Raw genomic sequence first — 22,047 nt, forward strand, 5'->3', positions numbered from 1 at the left:
TGTTGTGTTTGATTTTGAAATTTACCGGATGCTCGGTGTTTGACTTCCTGTGTGGGCCGATCTGATCGACGTGGTGCTCTGCTGAGGGCCGCTGGAATCCTTTGGCTCACAGAAGAGGCAACTAACTAGGGGTGGGAGAAAAAATCGATTCACATAAATATCGCAATATCTTTTTTGACGATTTTTAAATTGATTTTTTTTTTTCAAAAAAATAAAAAATCGATTTTTTTTTTTGTGAATGTATTTTTGAATTTTTATTTTTTTTAAATATTGTGCAATGTGCATTTGTTAGCCTTTTTTACATACAGAGAGTACAGGTTTTGAAAAGGGTTTAAGTTCACTTTATAATGGAGTATGTTAATTTATAGGCTCCTACAGTATTTGTGTGCAGATAAATGTTAAAAATGCAGACTAAGAATCGAGAGAATCGGCAATATCGTAGAATCGCAATTTAAATCGAATCGCCATCCAAAAAATCGTAGAAGAATCGAATCGGGAGAAAAGCATATCGTCCCAGCCCTACAACTAACCCAGTGAACATAGCGGACACAGACTGGGGGTGGTGGTCTCAGACATCCCCACTCTAACCGACGATTGTTACAGTATGCCTGTTATGCTGGATGACAGATGAACACACACAACTGTACGGGTCCAAGTGACGTGTGTATCCATGTGATGGCTGGAGGGGTTACTGGGTTCATTCATACTGATCAATGTTTCCCAGCCCACTGCATTGGGGGGGGGTCATGCACTACCCTCACAATTGAATCCCCTCCCCCTCCCAAAGTATAAGCAAAGAAAATGTGTGTTTTTTTTACCTAATGCATGTGCACTCGTTTTATCCAAGCTGAGTGTGAGAGCTCCTGCTGCAGCTGTCTGTTATTCACAGTGATATATCGCTCCTCTCCTCCGCTCTGCTTTCTGTTTCACCCTGAAGCCCCTCCCACAGGCACAGAGTGCAGGAGAGACTAGTAGGGATGTCATACCAGAGATTTGGTAGTCAGTACCATTATCAATGTAATCCCTCCATGTATTTATAACAAGAGAATAAGATCACACATCACACCAATCTTTAGCTTCCCTCCACTCGCTCCAAATCATACTCCATATATTCCACTTTGGTAACATACTGGTGCTCACCTCCACAGTCTAAATGGCCAAGAACACCAATACTCTTTACTAGGGTTGTGCCGATTGGCGATCCAATCGTCAATCGGCGATTGGAAGGACGATCGGCGCTGTTTTGTTTTCTTGCCGATTTTACACACACACACACACACACACACACACACTCGCTACTTTTTTTATTGATCCAATGCGCAATCTGTTTGTTTTGTTTTAATGAAGCCGCTTCTCTGGCTGCTTCCAACAGATACTCTGTCAAATGACAGTGTTTCACCAATCAAATGCAGCCACTGGCGACGTCCAATCAGACGGAGCCAGGTAGTCATATGACCGCACACAAAATCTCTGTGGTAAACAGGGTGGCCACTCCGCCTCAAATTTGAGGAAACACGTTTAGCTGGTGGTGTTGTGGCTGTGACTAGGCTGCCGACGCCAGCCCTGTTACTGTATGTTACAGCCCGACGAGGTGTCCCCCCGTACCCCGGCGATAGATAGGTCTATCGGCGATCTCCAGGGAGGGCGATTGGGACGATCTGAGAATGTCAAAATCGCCCAACACTACTCTTTACATGACAAATCTGGCTGTAAGGTCTCTCTCCCCCTGTCCTTGTGATCACACATCCTGTGACATCTTCTACAGACACTATCGAGGATGATGTGTTGAATCAGATTGATGTGTCCAGACAAAGTCCGACCTCCCAGCATCCCTCATTTTGGCCTCTCCAGCTCTCATCATCAACAGTTTTCAGGTTAAATTTCGTCAAAGCCGATCTTGTCTTGCCTTCAAATCTGAACAGTCGGTATACCTGCATATAACAGCCTCCTGTGTCCTCAACGTGGAGATTTTAATATACACCAGAAGAAGAAATTCTATAAAACTACTAGGCTACCTTTCATTTAACCTGACAACAAGCTGGTCCACTGCCATCTGTGATCAAAAACACCACAGTGTGACAGAATTAGTGTGGAGCAATGTTTTGTGACTCTCCTCTGTCACCAATGTGGCTCTGATAAACCTGCAGAAATGACATGCATCGCTCATCAGACACTCCCCGAAAGAAAACTGGAAAATCGTGAGGACGGGAGATCTAGAGACGCCATATCAACAAACTGACATCTCTGTTCATTATAAATCAATTACAAGCAACCAGAGCAGTGGTTAAAGGAGGATAATTGAACCTGAGTAACCGATAAGAAGGGAAGGAAGGTAAACAGTTGAGTGGACAATAACCTCCCTAATGAGCCACAGGGCCTGTTCGAGTCCACCTATTACCCTTCTAATGGATCCGGGAGGAATTCCTTCAGATGGCATTAAGGGGGCCCCCAGAGAGATCTAAACCGGGGGTGGGGAGGCCGCTTTTATTCTTCACTGTGCCTCACTTCTTGGCCCTGTCATTCAGGTCAATTGGTCATGCTCTCCCCCCACTCTCTCTCCCTCTTACACACACACACACACACACCAAATACTCAAGTGTGCATGTCCAAAGCAAGGAACCAAACACTGTGCCTCCTGTAGTCACGGGGGCCCAGGGCCTGTCAGCGCATCTGGACCGAGCTAGTCGGCATTAGATCAATGCTGTCAGAGCAGCGGCGGCGGCATCGACAGCAATTCCCCAATGTTTCCTGCCCCGGGAGCTTATCAAAACCAACTTCTTAATACGCATATTGCAATTCTGATCACGAGTGTGATTCTCACAACAAAGGCCTTTCTGTTTTTTTCCTCCCCTCCGCTACGTCAGAGATGGGATGGGAATGCAGGTATAGGAAGAGTGCGACGTTGGCAGGCCACTCGCTGAATGCTAACAAAGAGAGGGGAGGAGGAAGAGTACAAGTGTGGCATCAAATTACATAGGGCTGACTGTGGGAGTGGGGGTGTGCTTGCATGGGTCAGGAAAGGACAGAGAGCATGAGGCCGGGGGGGGGGGGGGGGGGGGGGGGGTTGTAGCCAGAGCCACATGGTGCAGATGCACTGCTGCTGACCGCTGCTTACACCGGGGGTAAACACATTGATGTGATAAAAGCCGACACACATTTAGCAGAACCGCTCGTGAGCTGCTTCCCCCTCAGGCCAAACAATAGGAAAAATCACATGCAGGGAACAGTAAATATAAAAAAAACTAATTCTTGATGGTGGGTGTGGCCTGATCCGGAGCTCCAGAGGAAGAAAAAGAGATTCCTGCCTTGCTTCAATGTGTTCCAGATGGTGATGTAATTTTATTTCTGGAAACGCAGAGCTGACTCTGGCTGCGGCTCGCCACAAGTGATACATAAACTGAGCAAAAGGAGAGTCCAACCAGGCAAATATGCGGGTCTCCTACCACGGCACACAAACTACAGACAGGCTGTGTTGTCAATAATGCAACTTGAAACAACACAGACTCTGATTCAAACCACACACGCAACAGAGAGATGATGCCAAGTGCTGCGTGTGCACACTCAGGAAAACTCTGCCCAAAGTTTTTAAAGTTAAAAATATGTGACAGGACTGATGACCAATCAGAGGTGTCAGTATTTAGCCAAGATCAATGTTGTGACAACAATCCCACCCATTCAAGTTCATTAGAGTGCTTCCTATGTAGTTTTTTGTGTCACTCTTAACTGTGTGGGTAAGTTTCACATCAGCAGTTTTCCTTCTGTGACATTTCAAAAGTTCAGTGGAAAAATTCAATTTGGAGTTCGGAGCTTTTTGAACACCTGAAATTGACACTTCTGGAAACGCTGCTGACCTCTTTTTACTGTGAAAACTCCACAGGGTGGTTGTGTTATAGACGGGAGGGGCAGAAGCTGAAACCTCTGGAAACCGTGACATAGACAGACACAGTGACTCCGTGATTTGGTCTCATCACCCTCAACTACCAGTGGTGAAAACAAGACGGAAAACCAATTACAAGCGTTACTGACCTTGTTGTCTTTGTTAGCAGCCTCTTGTGGCATTTTGTGCGACTAATCTGCTTCCTGTTTACTTTGGCCCCTAGATGCCAAGTGTACAGCGATTGTTTGGGTATGAAAAATACAGTTTTACCTCAACACACACACACACTTTTCCTCTACATATCACTAACTATACTTCCACTTGGTGATAGTGGTGATTTCAGCGAAAGAAAATTAAGGTAGAGGCACAAAACTGTTGACATGACACAGGACACAGTCACAGTGACCCATAGTCTGAGCACCTACAATGATGTAACCAGGGCTGGTAAATGCTGCATTTCCTTCTAGTGTGGTTTAGGCTTGCAATGATTAATCGATTAATCAGTTATTTGATTAAAATATTGGCGTAGGTAAGGGTTAATCTGAGTCATGTATCAAACAAAAGCCAAAAAATTCAGTGTCTGAAATGAGAAAACCTGCTTCTTTTCTTGATTTTATCTAGTTGTAAACTGCAAATCTTGTATCTCAGGACTGAGAGATAAAGCCAAAGCAATGTGTGTATGACAGCCTCTAAATAAACTCAACAAGTTTAGCAATAAGAACATTGATAGAATAGAAAGACCGGTAGTTAGGTGTGCCCCCTGCCTGGCTCATAAACATCTAAACATGATAATGAAGCGTGCACAAGTGACATGCAAACAGCCAATCATTTACCAGGTGTTTGTTGTCGGTCAGAAGAACCAGTATCTCTCCATGCTGGAAAGAAGCTCAGAAACTACGCCGCATGACCAAACATCCAAACAAAGCACATTACCCAGGCAGCAGCACAGTACATTGCTAAGGATGTGCAGGAGAAAATCTTTGTTCAGAAATTTGTGAAATTCAAATGTTTTTCTCCAAGTCTTTATAGCAATTACGTCATTACATATTATTGATATTGACTGATGTGAAATGCCATATGCCGTGCCCTCCTGCCATACTATATGGAGGCCAGTTTCAATATTTGACTCTAACAGACTGTTAAGATATTCATTTTTTTGTTGCTATGACAGAGGAACTGTTGCTTTAAGTATTACGGTACCTATACAATTACTAGCCTAAGTGTTGGAGCCACCCGACAATCTAAGAACACGCACTACTGAGATAAAATGGAAGAGTGAAGACCAGACCAGAAGAAGGAAAAAAAAAACTGATGCAATGATATGGCATTTTATCCATGATGACATGGGAAATATTGTTCACATTTTTATTACAGTCTTGCATCATAATGTGAATTTGATATCAGCAGATGTGGTAACGCCCTGCTTGAGACCCTAAATACAACATTGTTATTATTATTTGGAATCAGTGTTGATGAGTTGCTGATCAGCATACATTAAACTGACAAGCTGCCCAGACTACCACTGCTGCAGTGTGAGAGTGCTATGTGTATGTGTACTGTATGTGTGTGTGATGTGTATGCCCAATGCACATCAAACACCACTGCATGGGAACTTGCCGGTTTATGACGAGAACCAAATTAGACGTGACATCCTAACCCCCCCGACCCACCGTCCTTCATTTCTCTGCTCGAAAGCCTTTAATCCTCCCTGAGGTACATCCCATCGGACATTCCAGGTTGTCCTGCGAAGGAGCACTGACACATTATGGGGGGGGGGACAGGTTTGACTGCCATTTTCCTCCCACTGTGAACTAATGTGCTTAAAATATACACACAATCACCTGCAATGTTGTTTTCTCCTGACAAAAAAAAAAGAGTTGAAGAGGGGCAGGGCAAGCACAAGAGGATTTGGCAAGGATGCTAATGCTGTGCCATTGTGCAGGAAATGATTCTATTGTTTTCAGCAGGAGGATTAAGGTACCCAGAGTGTTTGGCTGTAATGGTTTTATTAAAGAGCAGGGGATGTGCCAAAGCTCAGTAAAAAAAAAAAAAAAAAACTCAGCTACACTAAATCATATCTGTTTTGTACAACATGTACAAAATGGAGCAATCTGTAAGCAATGACATTTTCTTGATAAGTGTGGTCAGTAATGTCAACATGCATTTCATTCACACAACCTGAGAATGAGTCCAATTAGCATGACTCTCCCCTGGTCTTTTTTCATGCATATTAATGTGCTGTCATGATGGTTTCTGCCTTTTCCCATTGTACTGCACATACTTATGCAGAGCCTCTAAATCAGACTCTTTCTCTGCCAGCAACATACTGTTTCCATTGGTGCTGACATTGCTGCAGTCACTAAATATCACTATTGTGGTGAAAAATGTTTGCTTTCATTGTTCCCTCTCTCTTTTTTTCCCCTTTTATTAAGCAGGGAAAAAATGGAGGAAAGCTGGCCTTTTTTTTTTTTTTGGTCCAGCGTGTCAACACTCCACAGGTTGCTATAAGCACAATAAAACCACAATAAAGACAAGACAGTAATCTGTCCGTGAATGCCTCATGAGGCAGAAGTCCAGCCCCTGTGGGTGCCAGCGGTGTCCGCCACAACCACCACCACCACCACCACCGTGCCATGATGGAGCAGGGGGAGATAAAACAAAGCCGAGCCGTGTGAGGAGGGAGAGGAGGGGGCAGCAGAGGAGGTCTCCCTCCGCTGCAGACAGTCTCCTGTACGAGGCGGCAGCAGCAGCAGCGGTGCACACTACAGTACCGCGTTGAAAAACAGCGTGTCAACACCCCAGTCATCTTCCTGTTGTCATTTTACACACTACACCCGTTAGATTTCCTCCCAACAAACACAGCAGCGCGGACGTTGTTTTGTGCGCGCTGTGTTCAAACAGCAGCCGCCACCACCACGACCACGTAGCGACCGACCGACACGCCGCGTGGTGCTGTTGCACGAAGCAGAGCGGAGCAGAGCTGCACAGCCACCATTACCTCCGATAATAATAACAACAACAACAACAACAACAACAATAACACGGAGACACAACAATAAAACAACACGGAGCTGACTAACCTGCGGGTGTTGCTCCAAATATCCGCACAACCGGCACTCTCTTCACGTCGCTCTCCCTGAATTCAGAGTAGCAGACGTCCAGGTCCTTCACGGGTCTCGCCAGGTAGTAGTCTGCGGTGACGATGCGCACGGCGAACATGACTGACAACAGAGGCACCGACCGACCGACGAGGGGGGGAAAAAAGCAAAGAAACTACTGTTAGGAGTCCATAAGATGCAGGCACCTCGGCGGCCAGTAGATACCAACCGAGGGGAGTGCTGTCACTGGGCTAAAACAACGACGAAGCGGAGGGGAAGCCCGGCTGTGTCCCATGAAAAAAAAAAAAAAAAAAAAAAACGCGAACAAAAGCTGCGGCCGTTGAAGTCCAACTGCGGCTGCACGAGCTCAACTCAACGGCGGCGGGTGGTTGTCCGACACCGTGCAGCAGCTGCTGTCGGGTCCATGTTTGGACTTGTAACTGTGGCTGTCTTCCTTCGTGATTTCTAACCCCACACTGTCTCTGTAGTGTTTTTTGTTTTCAGCCAGGAAGACGCTCCCCCGGGCTTCTTCCGGTATGTAGCGCTATCTTTCCAAATCACGTCCCAGAACTAGTCCCAGCCAGTCCCGTTTAATCAGACAGCCCCTCGCTTGTGCTCCCTCTCCTTCCATAACAGGCTGGCCTAACGCTAGCTAACCTGCGACGGATTCCAAGGCGCTCAGGATGCAGAGGAGCAGGACTTCCGCTGGGGATTTTCACAATAAAAGGCACGGGCGTAATGATACAAAACACGTTGTTAAATTATTACCTTATATATGCTTATGTTATATTACTATAATGGAACAAAATTATTTCCTATCATATAAATAATGCACACACTATTCTGTCATACCACCACAACAGTATTATCATTTATCAACAATATCTGCATCATTTTATATTATAGTCTGGTATATAGTATAATATTAGTATGGCATACTTTAGTCATATGGTTTATTTATTACACTGATAAGGAAAACATTATCATTTTTATTTTGATTATTTTATTCTTATGACATTCTACCTTTAACTATATTTATGTGACATAATGAATGTCCACTGTACTTTTTTTTTTTTTAATATATCACATAAACCTTAAAACAAACACAAACACACACACACACACATGTAGCCTATACTATAGCCTACACGTGGTATTCTCTTCATTTATACGTCTCTTTACCTGTCTCACTTTTTGATTGTTGCCATTTACTTGGCTATTATATTGTACCCTGGAGACGAGAATAACATTACTGGTTTAAGTCAGGCTGGCTCTACTGATTTCCACTGTGTACTTGCACATGAGCAGGTATCTAAACAAATACAATTTAGCTACAACATATAGGCTAAACCGAAAGGCCAGGGCAGACACTTCCCGTATTGTAAGAAGTGTCCATTAAACCACACTCAAAGCTCAATTATTGATCTGCTATGCACACTTTACAATTTAAACCAGCACAGGAAGCCGAGGCTCATCCCTAATATGCCATTTATGTTATATGATCCCAGCATTCCAATCAAATTATACTATGGTTTGAAAATACTATGCAACCATACTTAAAAGTTAGAAATACACGTTAGACCTTTGAGCGTCAGCAGCACTTGCAATGTAGCTATGTCACCCCCAATTTCAAAATAACTTTGGGGGACTCTTATTTTACGACTGAAAATATTTCAGTTTAGGAAGAGGAAACAGGTCGGTAGAATATTCAGTTTAGCTTGACATCTTTTCAACTCTTCCACTGCAGCATCAACACAAGGATCAGACCCTGATCAAAGACATGTAAAGCTTTGCATCTCTCATTGGTTATGGTTTAGGGATAGGTTTTTTTTAAAATTGGCTGATATAATTCCTGTGATTGAAGACATAAAAAGACCAATACAAAACAAAAATCATATCACAGAAGGAAATATCGACAAAGAAATTATAGGAATATTCAAGTCCTATTGAAATATTCTATTAAGAGAGACTGGGTTGCAGCTGTCGCAGATATAGGCTATATGTGAGCCTGTACAAGAATTTTACATTTATGTAAGAAAGAGAAAATTACCATAAAATACAGAGAGAAGTCACCACAAACCAACACTTGTGTGTTCCAACTGTTTTAATAATTATTATTAATATATATTATTAACTGTAACTTGTGGAAGTCTACATATAGTCTAACTTTAACATTGCAGACAGCTCCATGTTGACACCAAGGACATGTCATGTCAATTTAGGGGTTGTAATTTACATGAGGACAGATAAGTTATACATTGCAAGTTTATTCAGGAAGGTTTTGATATATTGTTGTTGTTGTTGTTTTTCTACAGTCAATGTTCACACAAGGAAATGAAAATAGTTAAACCCATATAAAAAAAATTGAGGACAAAGAAAAATAAGAAATTGTGAAGGCAATATTTCTAGAATCTTGATACTAACATACATTTCAAGATGTCAAGACTATTAATTGTCATTGCACTGGTGAAACAACACAACTGAATTTAGTTTTGGCAACAATCCATCCATATAGCCGCATTTGTAGAAATAAATAATGTGATAACCTACATATATGTGTGTTAGTATTGCATAAACATAATCTGAAACAGTAAAACAATATATTTTTTATTTCCCTATGAAAGCATACATTGACCTTAAAATGAAAGCAGTATCGGAGAAAAGTGTGTGTGTCCACCATTTACAGTGTCTGCCCACTACTACACACCTTCAGGGCTGTTCAGTATTCCAGTCAGTTTCCTATAATGGCCAGACAGGCATCAGTGGTGGATGTGCTGAGCTCACTGCTTTCTCCTCCCCACTGAAAGAGCCATATCCGTCTCTGAACAGCTGGTTCGGTCCGGTTCATACCAGGGACATTGCAGTCAATGACTCCCCGATGATGAAAAATGTGTCATTAGCATTTTAATCTCGATGGTGACAGAGCCTCTGTCTGCCTGAGCGTGTGCTGACCTTGAGTGAGAGTCTAGCCCTCTTAATGAACCAATCAGCAAGCATCTGCCTCCATCTGACAGCAGCACATACTATCGCTGAGCGTGTATGAGGGGCACATCAAAGGAATCCAGAAAATGATATGTGCTGTATGTAGGAGCTTTTATCTAAAGTGCCTCACAGTACAGTGGTATGGATGGTCCCAGTGGGAGCACAGCTCCACCACCGTGATGACGAAAGTGCCAACTCCTACTCATGTCCATCATGAAAACCCATTTCTTTTTTAGCAGCGTGATGGTGAATTTAAGAGAAAAAGAATGTGGCTTATAGCAACAGATCCTGCAATGATACCAGGTCCAGTCTGCATTCAGCTTCATGTCAGCTATTCTATCTGCTTCTAGCCATGTTTTGGACAAAAGTCTCAAAATCTACCAACAAATTGGTTTAGTTAGCAACACTGCAGGTGTATAAAAGTCTGTAAAAGTCCACTTACCAGCTTCTACTTGAGCTTTGTTTGGATCATGTCTTGTTCAGTTCCTCAGGTGATTTCGTTTAAGTAGTTGCTATTAGAATGACTGGAAACCCCTGTTTACCGATGGAGACCATGATATGTTGTTAAAATTGCACCTAGACCTCAAAACCAAAGTTTTTAATACCCCTGTGCTGGTGATCACAGTGATATTGGTTCATCAGGGGGTCACAAATTAATTCACTAATTTAAGATAAATGTCTGTAAGGATACAGTGATATACTGTAATAAGATTTTATTTCCAAAAGGTCAAAGGTCAACTTGGCCGGTCAGTGGAGGAAACAATATATGAGAGAAGGTTGTAACAGAACAGCGTGTTTTAGTGTCCTTACAGTCAACTGTAGCACAGTAAAGATTATTCATACTGGAAAATAAGGGAGTGTCTTTGTTAATCCTTATTTTGGGCTTCTCCGCTTACTTCTGATCAGTTTACTTTAGCACAACTCCTCTGTACTTCAACTGCAGCTGATCTGATCACAGGTTCAACCCTCAGAGCCACCAGTGTTGGTGTGTCCCATCCAGCCTTTGTGTGAAATGATAAAATGGAGTTGGAAAAAACAAAAAAGGCAGAATTCACAGCACAACAGTGCCTCTCTGGACGTATAGGAGTTAATATAAAGAGTAACATATAGGAGTAATCTATGTTGTCGAGAGTTTACTATAGAGGGACGGGGGAAAGTCACAAAATGAGCCAGCGCTGGGAGTGTATTTTACAATTGGCAGAGCAGATGGATTAGGGGATCCAGGCCTTTTTGGGGAAGGTTGTCTGTGTCTGTTGCTTTGGACTCACCAGATAAGGGAGCGCGAAGTGGCACGCAAGACCTGGAACAATAACAAACAGTAGATTTATTGGCGCTGGCAGGGTGTGTGTTTACAGAAATCACCGCCATGCGAGAGCTGATAAAAGCCTGGACATCACCACCAGAGTTCCCTTCACACACACTGATGTGAGCAAATCATTTTCATGTCAGGTTTGATAAGCCGGCCAAACTGGTCTGTGCAGACTGAAAGACCAAAATGATGAAGTTCAGGGCTGTTTGAAAGAGTCGCACACAATGCTGTCTTATCAGGGAGTTGGTGTGCAGCATATGGACAGGATGTGTGTGTTCTCAGATCCCAACTGCAGATCCTTTACCACAATGTTGCTCTCATGACCTGGGTGAACTATATGTTGTCGGTTAGATACCCTCTTCATATAGTTCAAACAGCAGCCCTATCAAACATTTGACATCTATCATATAAGATTATTTAAAATGGAAATGAGACCAGAGGTGAGGAAGGCTCAGAGTGTTTTCATAATGTGGTGCATGCTGCCACCTTCTGGTTAACTGTATGCTTTACAAAGAAATACACACACCTCTTAATGATCTGTTTAACTGTTACCAGAAATGTATTTATTATCTTTACAAATAAAAAAAATGTATCAATCTGAAAGCAAAACATGAAAAGTCAATCAACAACTAAATTGCAAAAATACAAAACACCCAGTGATGCAATCCAATCTGCTACATAAATGTGAAGTGGATTCCTTATTGACACTGAATGTCAAAAAAATTGTTTGCACTGAAACACCTAAACACATAAACCAGCTCTGCAGCTCCTCAGAGCTTTTTAGCCTGGTGTAGCTTGTTGGTTTGGTTTTTCATGTCATGAGACCTGTTTCCATCTGCAGCAGGCAGCTGAAGATGTTTCTTTAAGGAGCAAATTGGATGTACATGTACGGCGGAGGCTAGAACACTTGGCATATTTAAGAGGTTTCAGTTGTTTTTGCTGAATTGGTCATTGGTCATCATTATGCTCTATAAACAATAGAATAGAGCCATCATAAGAAGATTTAGATCATTTCCCTTACAGAAAACAAGCTAGGACTTCAACCCCATTGAGCAAATTTGAGGTGATTTGGAAAATCTATTATACATTCAAAGGAAAACCTTTGGCTTGAGTAGTAGAAGGCATGGGATAACATTAGTGTTGAAGTTCTCAGGAAATATATTGACACTATGCCAGAGGAATGTGCTGCTGTAATTGCTGCAAAAGGTGGACATACCAAATATTAAAGTTAAAAGTGGATAAAAACTGTAGGACTCACTTCATCTGATTGTGCTCAACCATCTGCATATTTAATGAACATTATTAAATAAAATCATATTTGGATGCCAAAAAAGGTCAGGTATTTTCGGCTCTGTCAGCTGTTCTAATAATTTTGTTTGACTAGAGCAGACTGTGATATCAGGAGTGCTGTTTAAATGAATATTGACTCAACACAAACAGCAAATCTCTATGTGAAAAGTCTTACAACTCTTGTGCTGTAGTAATAACAGCAACACAATCCTCCTCAGGGCATATGAAGCTCATCCACGTGTGTTTGGTTTTGACAAATGAAAGCTTTTTTTTTTTTTAATTTCTCACTGTTCACATGTGTCAATCACTTCTCAGTTTGGCTCAGAGGGGGCGGACAGTGAGGGTGAGGTCTGACTCATGTGTGGGAATGATGTAGCGCTCCTCCCTGAGCAGGCGCAGCAGCAGGTCCTGGGTGTCCTGAGGCCAGTGGTAGATCCTGGTGCTCAGGAGCCAGTTGGGGACGTGTCTCTGTGACACACACGTTACACAGAAGGTCAGTGAGTGCAGAGCCTATATGTATGAAGTTCTGACTTCCTGATTTCATTAAAACGCCAACCCCCCCCCTCTCCAGCTCAGTATTGATGTTGATTGCTTTGGTTGTGACGCAGCTCACAGTACTGTTTCTGAAAGGCTCCAGACAAACTTATTTTACTAGGAGCACAGTGGCCCCCTAACTTAAAATGCTTGTAGTGCAAGCAGAAAATTTAGGGGCGCACACGCCAAAAATGGACTTGAGAAGCAAATATTCACTTTGAGTCACCCCTTCCACGTTTCACCAGTGTTTACTAGTAATAGTAAAGGTAAAAGAAGCCAAATTTACTGGTTGCACATGTGCAAGTAGATGAAAAATCAATTTATTTACACTGTCTCAAATTTTAGAATGCCTCCATTTAGGGGCAGTCTGGAGGCCAGACTGACAGAAAGATCAGCCCTTTCAGAGAAGATGAGGAATGAAGACTGACGGATGAAGAGTTGAAAATACTGACTTTAGGATGACCTGAGAAGATTTTGGTGCCCAAAGGTCAAGGTTATAGTGATTTCATATATTTGTAAAAGTAAGGAAACTTCTGTCATAAAACATGTGTGTGGCCATAACTCACAAACCAATTGACTATATGATTCAATTTAACCTAAATGTCTGTCAGGATGATATAACATGATGACATGTTACATTTAAAATGTCAAAGGACAGCTTCATTGTGACAACCTAAAACACTTGTTTTTGTTATTCAACACTATATCTAGCCAGGAGAGGCTGTTAGTATGTTTCTTGTCACTTGTCTGGTTGGTGGAGTGTTTGTTTTGCTGTTTATTGCTTGTACTTACCTTAGTTGCGTTAGGAAACAGTACAGGCACCAGTCTGAAGTTCCGGCATCCCTGTTGGATGAACTCATTTTGGATCTGTGCCCACAGGAAAAGAGAAAGAGAAAATCAGTTCACATAGAACTCAATAACCTTACCTTAAGTGTTTCACTTAATAACACAGGCAAAAAAAAAAAAATCAATACACTCATTCCTTTAGGTTTGGATGAGTACAATTGTTTGCATTTGTCCATGTCCATACTGTGAGCTGAATTGGAGCTCCTGGATTAGCTTTTTAATTTACAGAATTTACTGAAGCACCCTCTGTCGTCTAGAAGATGTGATGAATACAAGACAGACACAGGCGTGAAAACTGTATTCATTTTCTTTTTGGAGAATAATAGGCAAAAAGCTTTTTTCATTTTTTACGTACAACACAGAGAGGCTGGACTGCATTACACTACACTGAGCTGTGATGACCGTCCTCACAGACACACACACACACACACACACCGGCCAGGCTGCTTTAGCATGTGTGTGTCAAAATGTGAAATGGAGAGACTGGGTGGAGCTAGAAAATGAAATGTCTGTTTCCTCATTCTTTTCTCAATACTGGCATCATGTGTGAGGAAGGACTTTAATGACATTACATAATCAAAACCACTCGAAAGTGATATTGCAGACAAACACTTCTGCCTTGCCCTTGACTGTTGTCAGCTGTTTTCATGGTTGTGTGATGCTTACCTGATTGTGAATGTACTTGGTGTGCAGGCCATGGTCGTCATCTCCGTCTCCCTCCACGTCCTCCTTGTACTTGGGGCTGATGACCACGATGATGAGCACTGATTTCTGTAGAATATCATCTCACTGTCAGATGTTTTGCAGATGACGACATTGAATATATAACATAAACTGATTTACCGGCTATCGTCAGACTTACATCATTCAAGAAGCGGTCCATCCATTTGGTGATGCCCATTCTTCGGATTGGATTATCAAAGATGTCGATCTGTCGAGAAGGAGGCATGTGTGAGCTTGCAGATTGTATGGGAGCTCACTCAGACACAGGTGACGGGGAAGCGACAGGACTTACTGCAGGTTTGAATCCTTGATCAGTCAGAAACTTGGTGAAAAGAATAATCTCTTTGGCCGTGTCCACCGAATATGTGATGAAAACGTTCCCTGTGATGGAAAGTCAGTGCAACGTCATTAGCTGTGATTATTAACAACATTTCACATTTAGTTACATTACACATGTTCATGCAGGGACAGGGATGGGACTCACTGCTTTCCTCAGGTAGGCTTATGGTCTTCTTGATCTCCCTCGTGACCGGTCCTGAATGAGGCCTGTGGGAGTAATCTATACTGATCTCATGCACCACATCTCTGAGAGGAGCCGCCCGCTGAGCCGGCCCAGACCCCTGGGCGGCGTATGGAGGATCTTGAAGCTGTGGCCTGTTTTGGGGAAAAATAATTATCAGAAACCATTGTAGTTCATGCTATCTGTGGGAGGTCAGGGCTGGAAATATTACATCCGCGTGATAAACAGGGCAGTTTTCTCCTACCAGGAATTCTGGTTGTGTCGAGGATCCTGTTGGGCTTCTTCTGAGTAATGATGCTTGTTATGATAACCATAATTATAATTGAGACGCCGCTTATCTGTCGGAGGGCAGCAGGCACAATACCTGGACTGAGTCCCCTGCTTTGGTTTGGGGCCTGCAAGAAAGACATGCAGGAGCAGACATGAAGTCCTACAGTTTGCCACGGCACATTAAAAGTTGTAATATTTCAAGAAAAGAATCACACTAGAAGAATAAAGTCTTGCTAAAGTAGAACTTGACTTATTTCTTGTAATATTACAACTTAATTCTTGACATTTCAGATTTGTTTCTCCTATTTGTGGCCATAATAATCCATTGTACCAATGACACCTACACAAATGAAATTATTTTGGGGTGAAAAGTTCATTAATATGAAAAACACAAGGTCTATGTGAGAGCTCAAGGAATAATAAGACTAAGAGCTGCAGTGCAATGCTAGCAGCTTGGCGATATTGTATGAGGATAATAAATACATTAGTGTCTCTATTTGTAAACATAGTAAAGCATGGGTAACACACCGTAGTTGGGGCAATTAATGTCAGACATAAGTGGGAGGGGGGTTTCCAGGCATTCTGTGTCCTCCACAGAGCCGTCCTGGGGCCAGTCTGAAGGCCCTGCAATGCCTCTGCTGTGAGGTCCTCTGATGTTGAAGTCCCATTCACGCAGTTCTACCTCTCTGGGGCCACGAGGCCAGACACTGGCAGGGTGGGGAGTTTTTATCCGTCCTGGGTGTATTTGAAGTGCAGCTTGAGCGCCGTCCATGTCTCTTGATTGGTACTGGTACCGGCTCTCAGGGGACCCCCTCTGCCCGTCAGTGTGTGTTCGGCTGGGTGGCTCTCTGTCATGGCCCCGTGACCTGGTCTCTGTATGTCCACTACACTGTTCACATGCAGCAGGCCACACCAAGTCCAGACTAGAGGATGTCATACTCTCATCCATCTCCACAGGGACGCTCCGATGAGGGCAAGGTCCTGACAACAAAAACCAACAAGTGAAAACAAGAGTGCATTTCATTCAGACTTCTTTAGTCTCACAGGCTTTATCTGCATTTCCCGGACAAATGCCAAGAAATCAAATGAAGAATATAGAGCAGTAAAAACATACATGGAAAACAAATGTTTAGAGTAGGTTTTCATACTATTTAAGTCGTAACAAAGTAGGGTTATGCAACTTCAACAACAGCACCACAGAGAATCTGAAGTCAGTCAGTGTCTTTAGGGTTAAACTGAAAATACTGATTGAATAAAACTGTTATGTATGATCTTTTCATGGTTTAGCATGTTGTATGTTGTTTAAGTCTGACACTGGTTATAACGTGTAGCTATGTGTAGCCTATATGTCATAATGTGCTTTACAAATACATTCGCCTTCCCTCCTTTTGGGGGGGATGCTTAAATACTGCTCTTATACCTCAGCTTTCTGGCTGTAGAGTAAGAGAGGAGGAGAGAGCTGCCAACTCATTAAAAGATTTAATAATGCTCTTTGGGGTTTTGCTGAGTGTTCTTGTAGTTTCTTTTACCAGCTGAATGAGGTCAAAAGCTTTGCTGACCTGACTGAGTGTCTACTAGATGATTTTCCTCCCCATTAATGGTGAAGTCCTTGTGAGACTCTGCATTTCTTTTTTTTTCCATTAAAAGAATTTTTGACATTGACCAAATTCCAATACATTACTGCCCTTACATGACCTCTAAACTTCATGACAATATTGCTCACAATGATTAAGACACCACCTCTCTTGGACCCTTGCGACTCACCGTTAAGATTAAACCCTGAAACATTTGATGACGGTGCATTTTCGTTGTCTTGTGTAAGGTCTCAGGCAAAAACAGGAAATCTGGGTTAGAGTCCAACATAAGACAGTGGATTTGGTATATTTTGATTAAAATGTTCCTATGTTCAGATGCTCCATAAGACCCCTAATTATTCTCGACTGATGATCCATTTGAAGTTTTGGGAAATGGTAAGAGTTCCAGCTTTCCAGCCTGTTTTTTTTTCTTCCAGGCAAATGATTAAATTTACTCTTGTTTATAAAAGACTTTTTTTTTTTTTTTTTTTTTACATTTGTTTTCTGAGAGTAGGGAGCAGGATACAGTTGATCTACTGTCTCATGAAACTGTGATAGACTAGACAGATTTATGAGTGCTGTGAAGCTGATAAGCTTTTGTTTCCTACCTTTGAAAGAGTCCATTTTCTCACAGAGAGAAGAAAGTGTCAGTTACGTCTGGCAAAGTAAAAATGAAGACAATGTTGAAGGAATTTAATAGTGCACAACACCTTAAAGACACAGCGCAGTCCAAACCACAAAGTCAACAACACAGCACAGTCCAAACTGCAGTTCCAAACAAAGGTTTCAGTACTAACAGCTAAACAATCACCACTGAATGAAATGCACAGTTTACAAAGTACAAAGAGCTTGAAAAGGATCAGAACAACCATAATGAAGTAACATAAACTGTTTTGAGGAACTGTCTTTACACATTCTTCTATCTGACACCCTGAACGCAACACTACACACACCCTTTTAGTCATTGTTGGATTTAACATAACAACACGGTCATTGCAAACTAGTACAAAGGTCAAAGTCACTGATCCACAGGTGTGTCAGGTATGTCTTCTTAAAAACTAGGTTTTGTTATGTTTTTTACATTCACAAATGTAATCTACACACAGTGATGATCAAATACACTTCTTTGTACTCCTAGACCTACCTTTCCTTTCTTAGAGCTCCGTATCCACAGCACAAACCTGTTCTGAGGCAAACAGGAAGTATTCCCATTGCTCACTGTACTCCTCTCTGTTTCATGCAAAGCTTGAAAGTCTCGTGACTCATTCATGCAAATAATGCGGGGCGTTAAGGCTACAGCTGCCAATCAGATTGTTTCTTAGCAGGAAAAGTTTTCTGCATCAGTTCAGGTTTAACTGCTTTTTTGATTTGAAAGATACCAGGTCTCTTATTAAGGCATATAGTTATACACAACAATAACATGACAAGAAAACAACTGACACTTACATGTACATGAATACAATTTGCAATTTGTGTTCAAATGTATTGAACATACAGTATATTCATTTGGATCAAATGACTATATTCAACTTGATGTGAAGCCTGGTGGCCAGTTGCATTGCACACACAGCCAGATGACACAAACACTACTGAACAAATAAACAGCTCTGAGTTAAATTAACATGTTAACATGGAGACTGTACAGTGCTATTGTTCAGTGTGCAACATGCTAACAACAAATTCAACTTTTTACCTGATTAAGAATAAAGATGAAAGGTTTGGAATAACAAAGTCAGTCTGTGTGGGCCCATAAAGAGATGTCCCTATATCAAAAGTGACATTGCTTTATACAGTATGTCACATATAATGGGATAAATCATTACATACAATAACCATAGTAAAATTTGAATATGTAAATGTCTATAATAATGTGTATCTACATACGTGATTATATATATTTTAAATATTGACATAATATTACATAGATTTGAAATAGTTTCAATTTCCTATAGTTTTACATTATTAGCACATATTTTATATAATAGTATCAGTTATATACACATATATTGCATTTGTACGGGTGGACAAGAATATCCAAACTATATTTAATGGCAGTCCAAATGACACACCTTAGGGGACCCAATATTTTTTTTCAAAAACCTATTCTTGACCTGCTGGTGACAGCATTAATGTCTTGATATCATCATGGTTCCTACTTTATGTTTGTATCTACAGATGAAGACTGTGATGGAAAATTTAAACATTAGTAAATGGGTGTTTAGTAAAAGTACTTTTTCCAAAATTCAAGATTGAACTTTAAGGCCAAAATTCTTATGAAGTCTGATCTTTTTCCGTCTGTTTAAGATTGGTTAGCACCACAGTCACATTGTTACTGGACAGCAAGGCCTTATGATCCATGACTGAGAAGACTTTCATGGTTGTGTGGGTGAGAACTGAGCCCAGCTCACGTGCCTTTGCCTTAAAAGTCACCACCTGGACCAGCTCCCGTCGGAAGCGCTGACTGACCATGCAGTAGAGCAGGAAGTTGGTGGTGGAGTTAAGATTCTGCAGCATGTTGGCTAAGTCTCCGGCCACATTGATGGGGATCCTGTAGTCGTTCCTGTTGAAGTTCTCGTTGTTGTACTTGGTTCTCAGGATGCAGTAAGTGACAAAGCGAGGCAGGCTCAGAACGACAAAGGACACAGAAACTGTGCCCAGCAACAGGATGGTCCTCCTTAACACGCCCCTGGTGCTCCTTCCATGCATGACACGGTGCTCTTCCTCCGTAAAGAGGTTGCTGGCGCGGCAAAGATGATATCCTATGAGGTAATTAAAGATGATGACCAACACAATGGGGATTCCCCCTGACAGGAAGGTGGTTATCCACACTATAACAGTAGAGTAGGTCGCATTACGGTAATGACATCTGGGCAGCGTCACATTCTCCCCATCCACAGTGAGGTTCACATGTGTGACAATATTGATCCAGCCCAATGGCACAGAGACGAGATGGGACACAAGGACGATAGCCACGCAGGTCAGTTTAGTGACCCAGGCCTGGGAGAAGTTCTGCTTGGCGGCTGTGCTGCGGAGAACAAGGTATCGCTCGATGGTGAACACCACCACAATCCAGGAGGAGCTATACAGCGATCCATACTGCAGGAATCCCAGGATACCACACCAGGGGTGGGAGTGCCAGAAGGGCTGCAGCAACCAGAAGGTGAGGGTCAGGTCAATGAGGATCACCCACACCAGGTAGAGGGTGTCCACAATGGCCAGACAGCTCAGGTAAACGATGGCTGTGTTGGACATTCCACAATTACGGAAGCAGATCATATAAAATGTGAATAGGTTGGCTGAAGGAAAAGACAGGAATAAAGAACATTAGATGTGACATTTGACTGACAGACACCACAAGTTTTCACAAATCCTGAGTAAAATTTTATCGTTTCAGCTGACGTCAGATGTTGTGGTCAAGTCCGTAACATTAAATAGATCCACAGTTTATGTACTTCTGCTGTGGCTTTGTCAGTGTCCTTGTAATAGTAAACTGTAACCACTGCTCTGCAGTTGTTTTAAAGGGACTACGAGGAGTTTCGGAAAGCAAAGTGTTTTCACACTACATTTCCCATGAGCCTCTGCACGCACAGTGAAATTCTTGGACCGGCGTTAAGACGGACAAAAGCGAAAGCATTTGCCAAGAATGTTTTCATTAATCAAGAACGAAAGTCGGAGGTTCGAAGACGATCAGACACTGTCGTAATTACGACCATAAACGATGTCAACTAGCGATCAGGCGGCGTTATTCCCATGACCTGCAGGGCAGCTTCTGGGAAACCGAAACTAGGAAATGCTGGGCGAGTCGACGACCACTAAATAATAATATCAAAATAACTATAAGACAAAATGATATATTTATCGAAAATTGACACATTAACAAGTGTGGGTAATGTAGATTCATCCACATTAATATTAGACTCTTTTATAGCCTAAAAAAACTCCTCAGGGTCTCTTTAAGTAAATATACTCTAGGCCTACTACTCTGACAAGATGGCCCATTACAAGCTGCGGCAATGATATGAAGTGGTATACCTCCTGTGGGTATGGTCACAGGTATTGTAAGCGCCGTGTGAATGTGTGAATGGATAAAAGTCGTGCATTGCATGATGTTATTGGTAGAGGTACTGTAAGTGAGCTATTTATATTTTCTTCTGCTAACATTAGATTTTTACACAGCTTTAAGTCATATTTAGCCTTAAAAAAATTAGCTAGCTAGAGCATTCGCAAACATTAATTGGTTAGGTTAAGATTTTAACACGGTTTGTGCTAAAATTAACGCTCGACTAAGTTAACGTTTGGTATTGAACATTATAATGTGAGAAATAAAATAAAAATAGTCCAAAAGATAGTATAAAATCTCGCGAGAGTGTGCTGTTGAGACAGAGACAGGTCTTGGAACAAAGTTCATTTTCTCCCATCTGTTGGTCTGAAATTTGCGTCAAAATGTTTAGAAGATATGTGGCTTGTGTTCCAGTTGTTATGTGATATGAGAAAGAAACACTAGGAGTGGGTTAATCATCAATAAAGTTATCAAGAATGTATAGTATTGTTTATCCTACTGATTTTAACATGAAAAGCCAAACACACATAAAATAAATGTCAAGCTACAAACCTGGAATACCCAGAATGCAAAGTAATGGGTAATAGAACTTCTGAACAGTGACAAAAATGGTGACGCCGGCTCCCTCCATGACTCATTCGCTGCTGGGCACTGGCTCACATGCTAATACCTGCAATAAAGCCATTAGAGAGCCAGGTGAGAAGAGGAGAGGAGCATGATGATGATAAACACTGGTGAGGGTCTAGAATGCACATTAGAGCTTTTTACTACATGATTCAGCTTGATCGGAAATGATAGGTATAAAATGAAAGGTATAAAACCTGTTGCGACTAATTTAAGGTTGTACAAATATTAACTTTATGACTACAATGTAGAGATAAATTCACAGAGCAAGAATCATAGAATTAAACCAACCCCGATATGATAAGGCCATCATGTTTGTACAGAGAGGTCAGTTTATTTA

At 41.9% G+C, this 22,047-nt stretch overlaps 2 protein-coding genes and 1 pseudogene across 4 annotated transcripts in view; all 3 read right to left on the reverse strand.

The window, feature by feature from the left end:
* rev3l (REV3 like, DNA directed polymerase zeta catalytic subunit) overlaps positions 1–7,252 on the reverse strand; it is a 63,395-nt gene extending 56,143 nt beyond the window's left edge. For both annotated transcript variants that reach the window (XM_084000718.1, XM_084000719.1), the window contains exon 1: positions 6,958–7,252. In XM_084000718.1, coding sequence (XP_083856844.1) covers positions 6,958–7,096 — 139 coding nt within the window. In that variant the 5' untranslated portion in view covers positions 7,097–7,252. The remainder of the gene's footprint in view (positions 1–6,957) is intronic.
* Positions 7,253–12,844: 5,592 nt separating this feature from the next.
* On the reverse strand, positions 12,845–15,377 carry traf3ip2a (TRAF3 interacting protein 2a). The gene is made up of 6 exons (XM_084000249.1): positions 15,144–15,377; positions 14,952–15,040; positions 14,799–14,867; positions 14,603–14,707; positions 13,883–13,957; positions 12,845–13,024 (listed from the first exon to the last, which is right to left on the reverse strand). Exons 3-6 carry the CDS (start codon positions 14,835–14,837, stop codon positions 12,878–12,880), a joined length of 366 nt encoding a protein of 121 aa, XP_083856375.1. The 5' UTR covers positions 14,838–14,867; positions 14,952–15,040; positions 15,144–15,377; the 3' UTR covers positions 12,845–12,877.
* A 3,917-nt stretch (positions 15,378–19,294) lies between these two features.
* Positions 19,295–21,768, reverse strand: LOC311007544 (putative G-protein coupled receptor 139; annotated as a pseudogene). The gene is made up of 2 exons: positions 21,636–21,768; positions 19,295–20,319 (listed from the first exon to the last, which is right to left on the reverse strand). The product of its transcript is annotated as a putative G-protein coupled receptor 139 (transcript).
* Positions 21,769–22,047: the final 279 nt, after the last annotated feature.

This window comes from Trachurus trachurus (assembly GCF_905171665.1).
Source record: "Trachurus trachurus genome assembly, chromosome: 24".
NCBI lineage: Eukaryota > Metazoa > Chordata > Actinopteri > Carangiformes > Carangidae > Trachurus > Trachurus trachurus.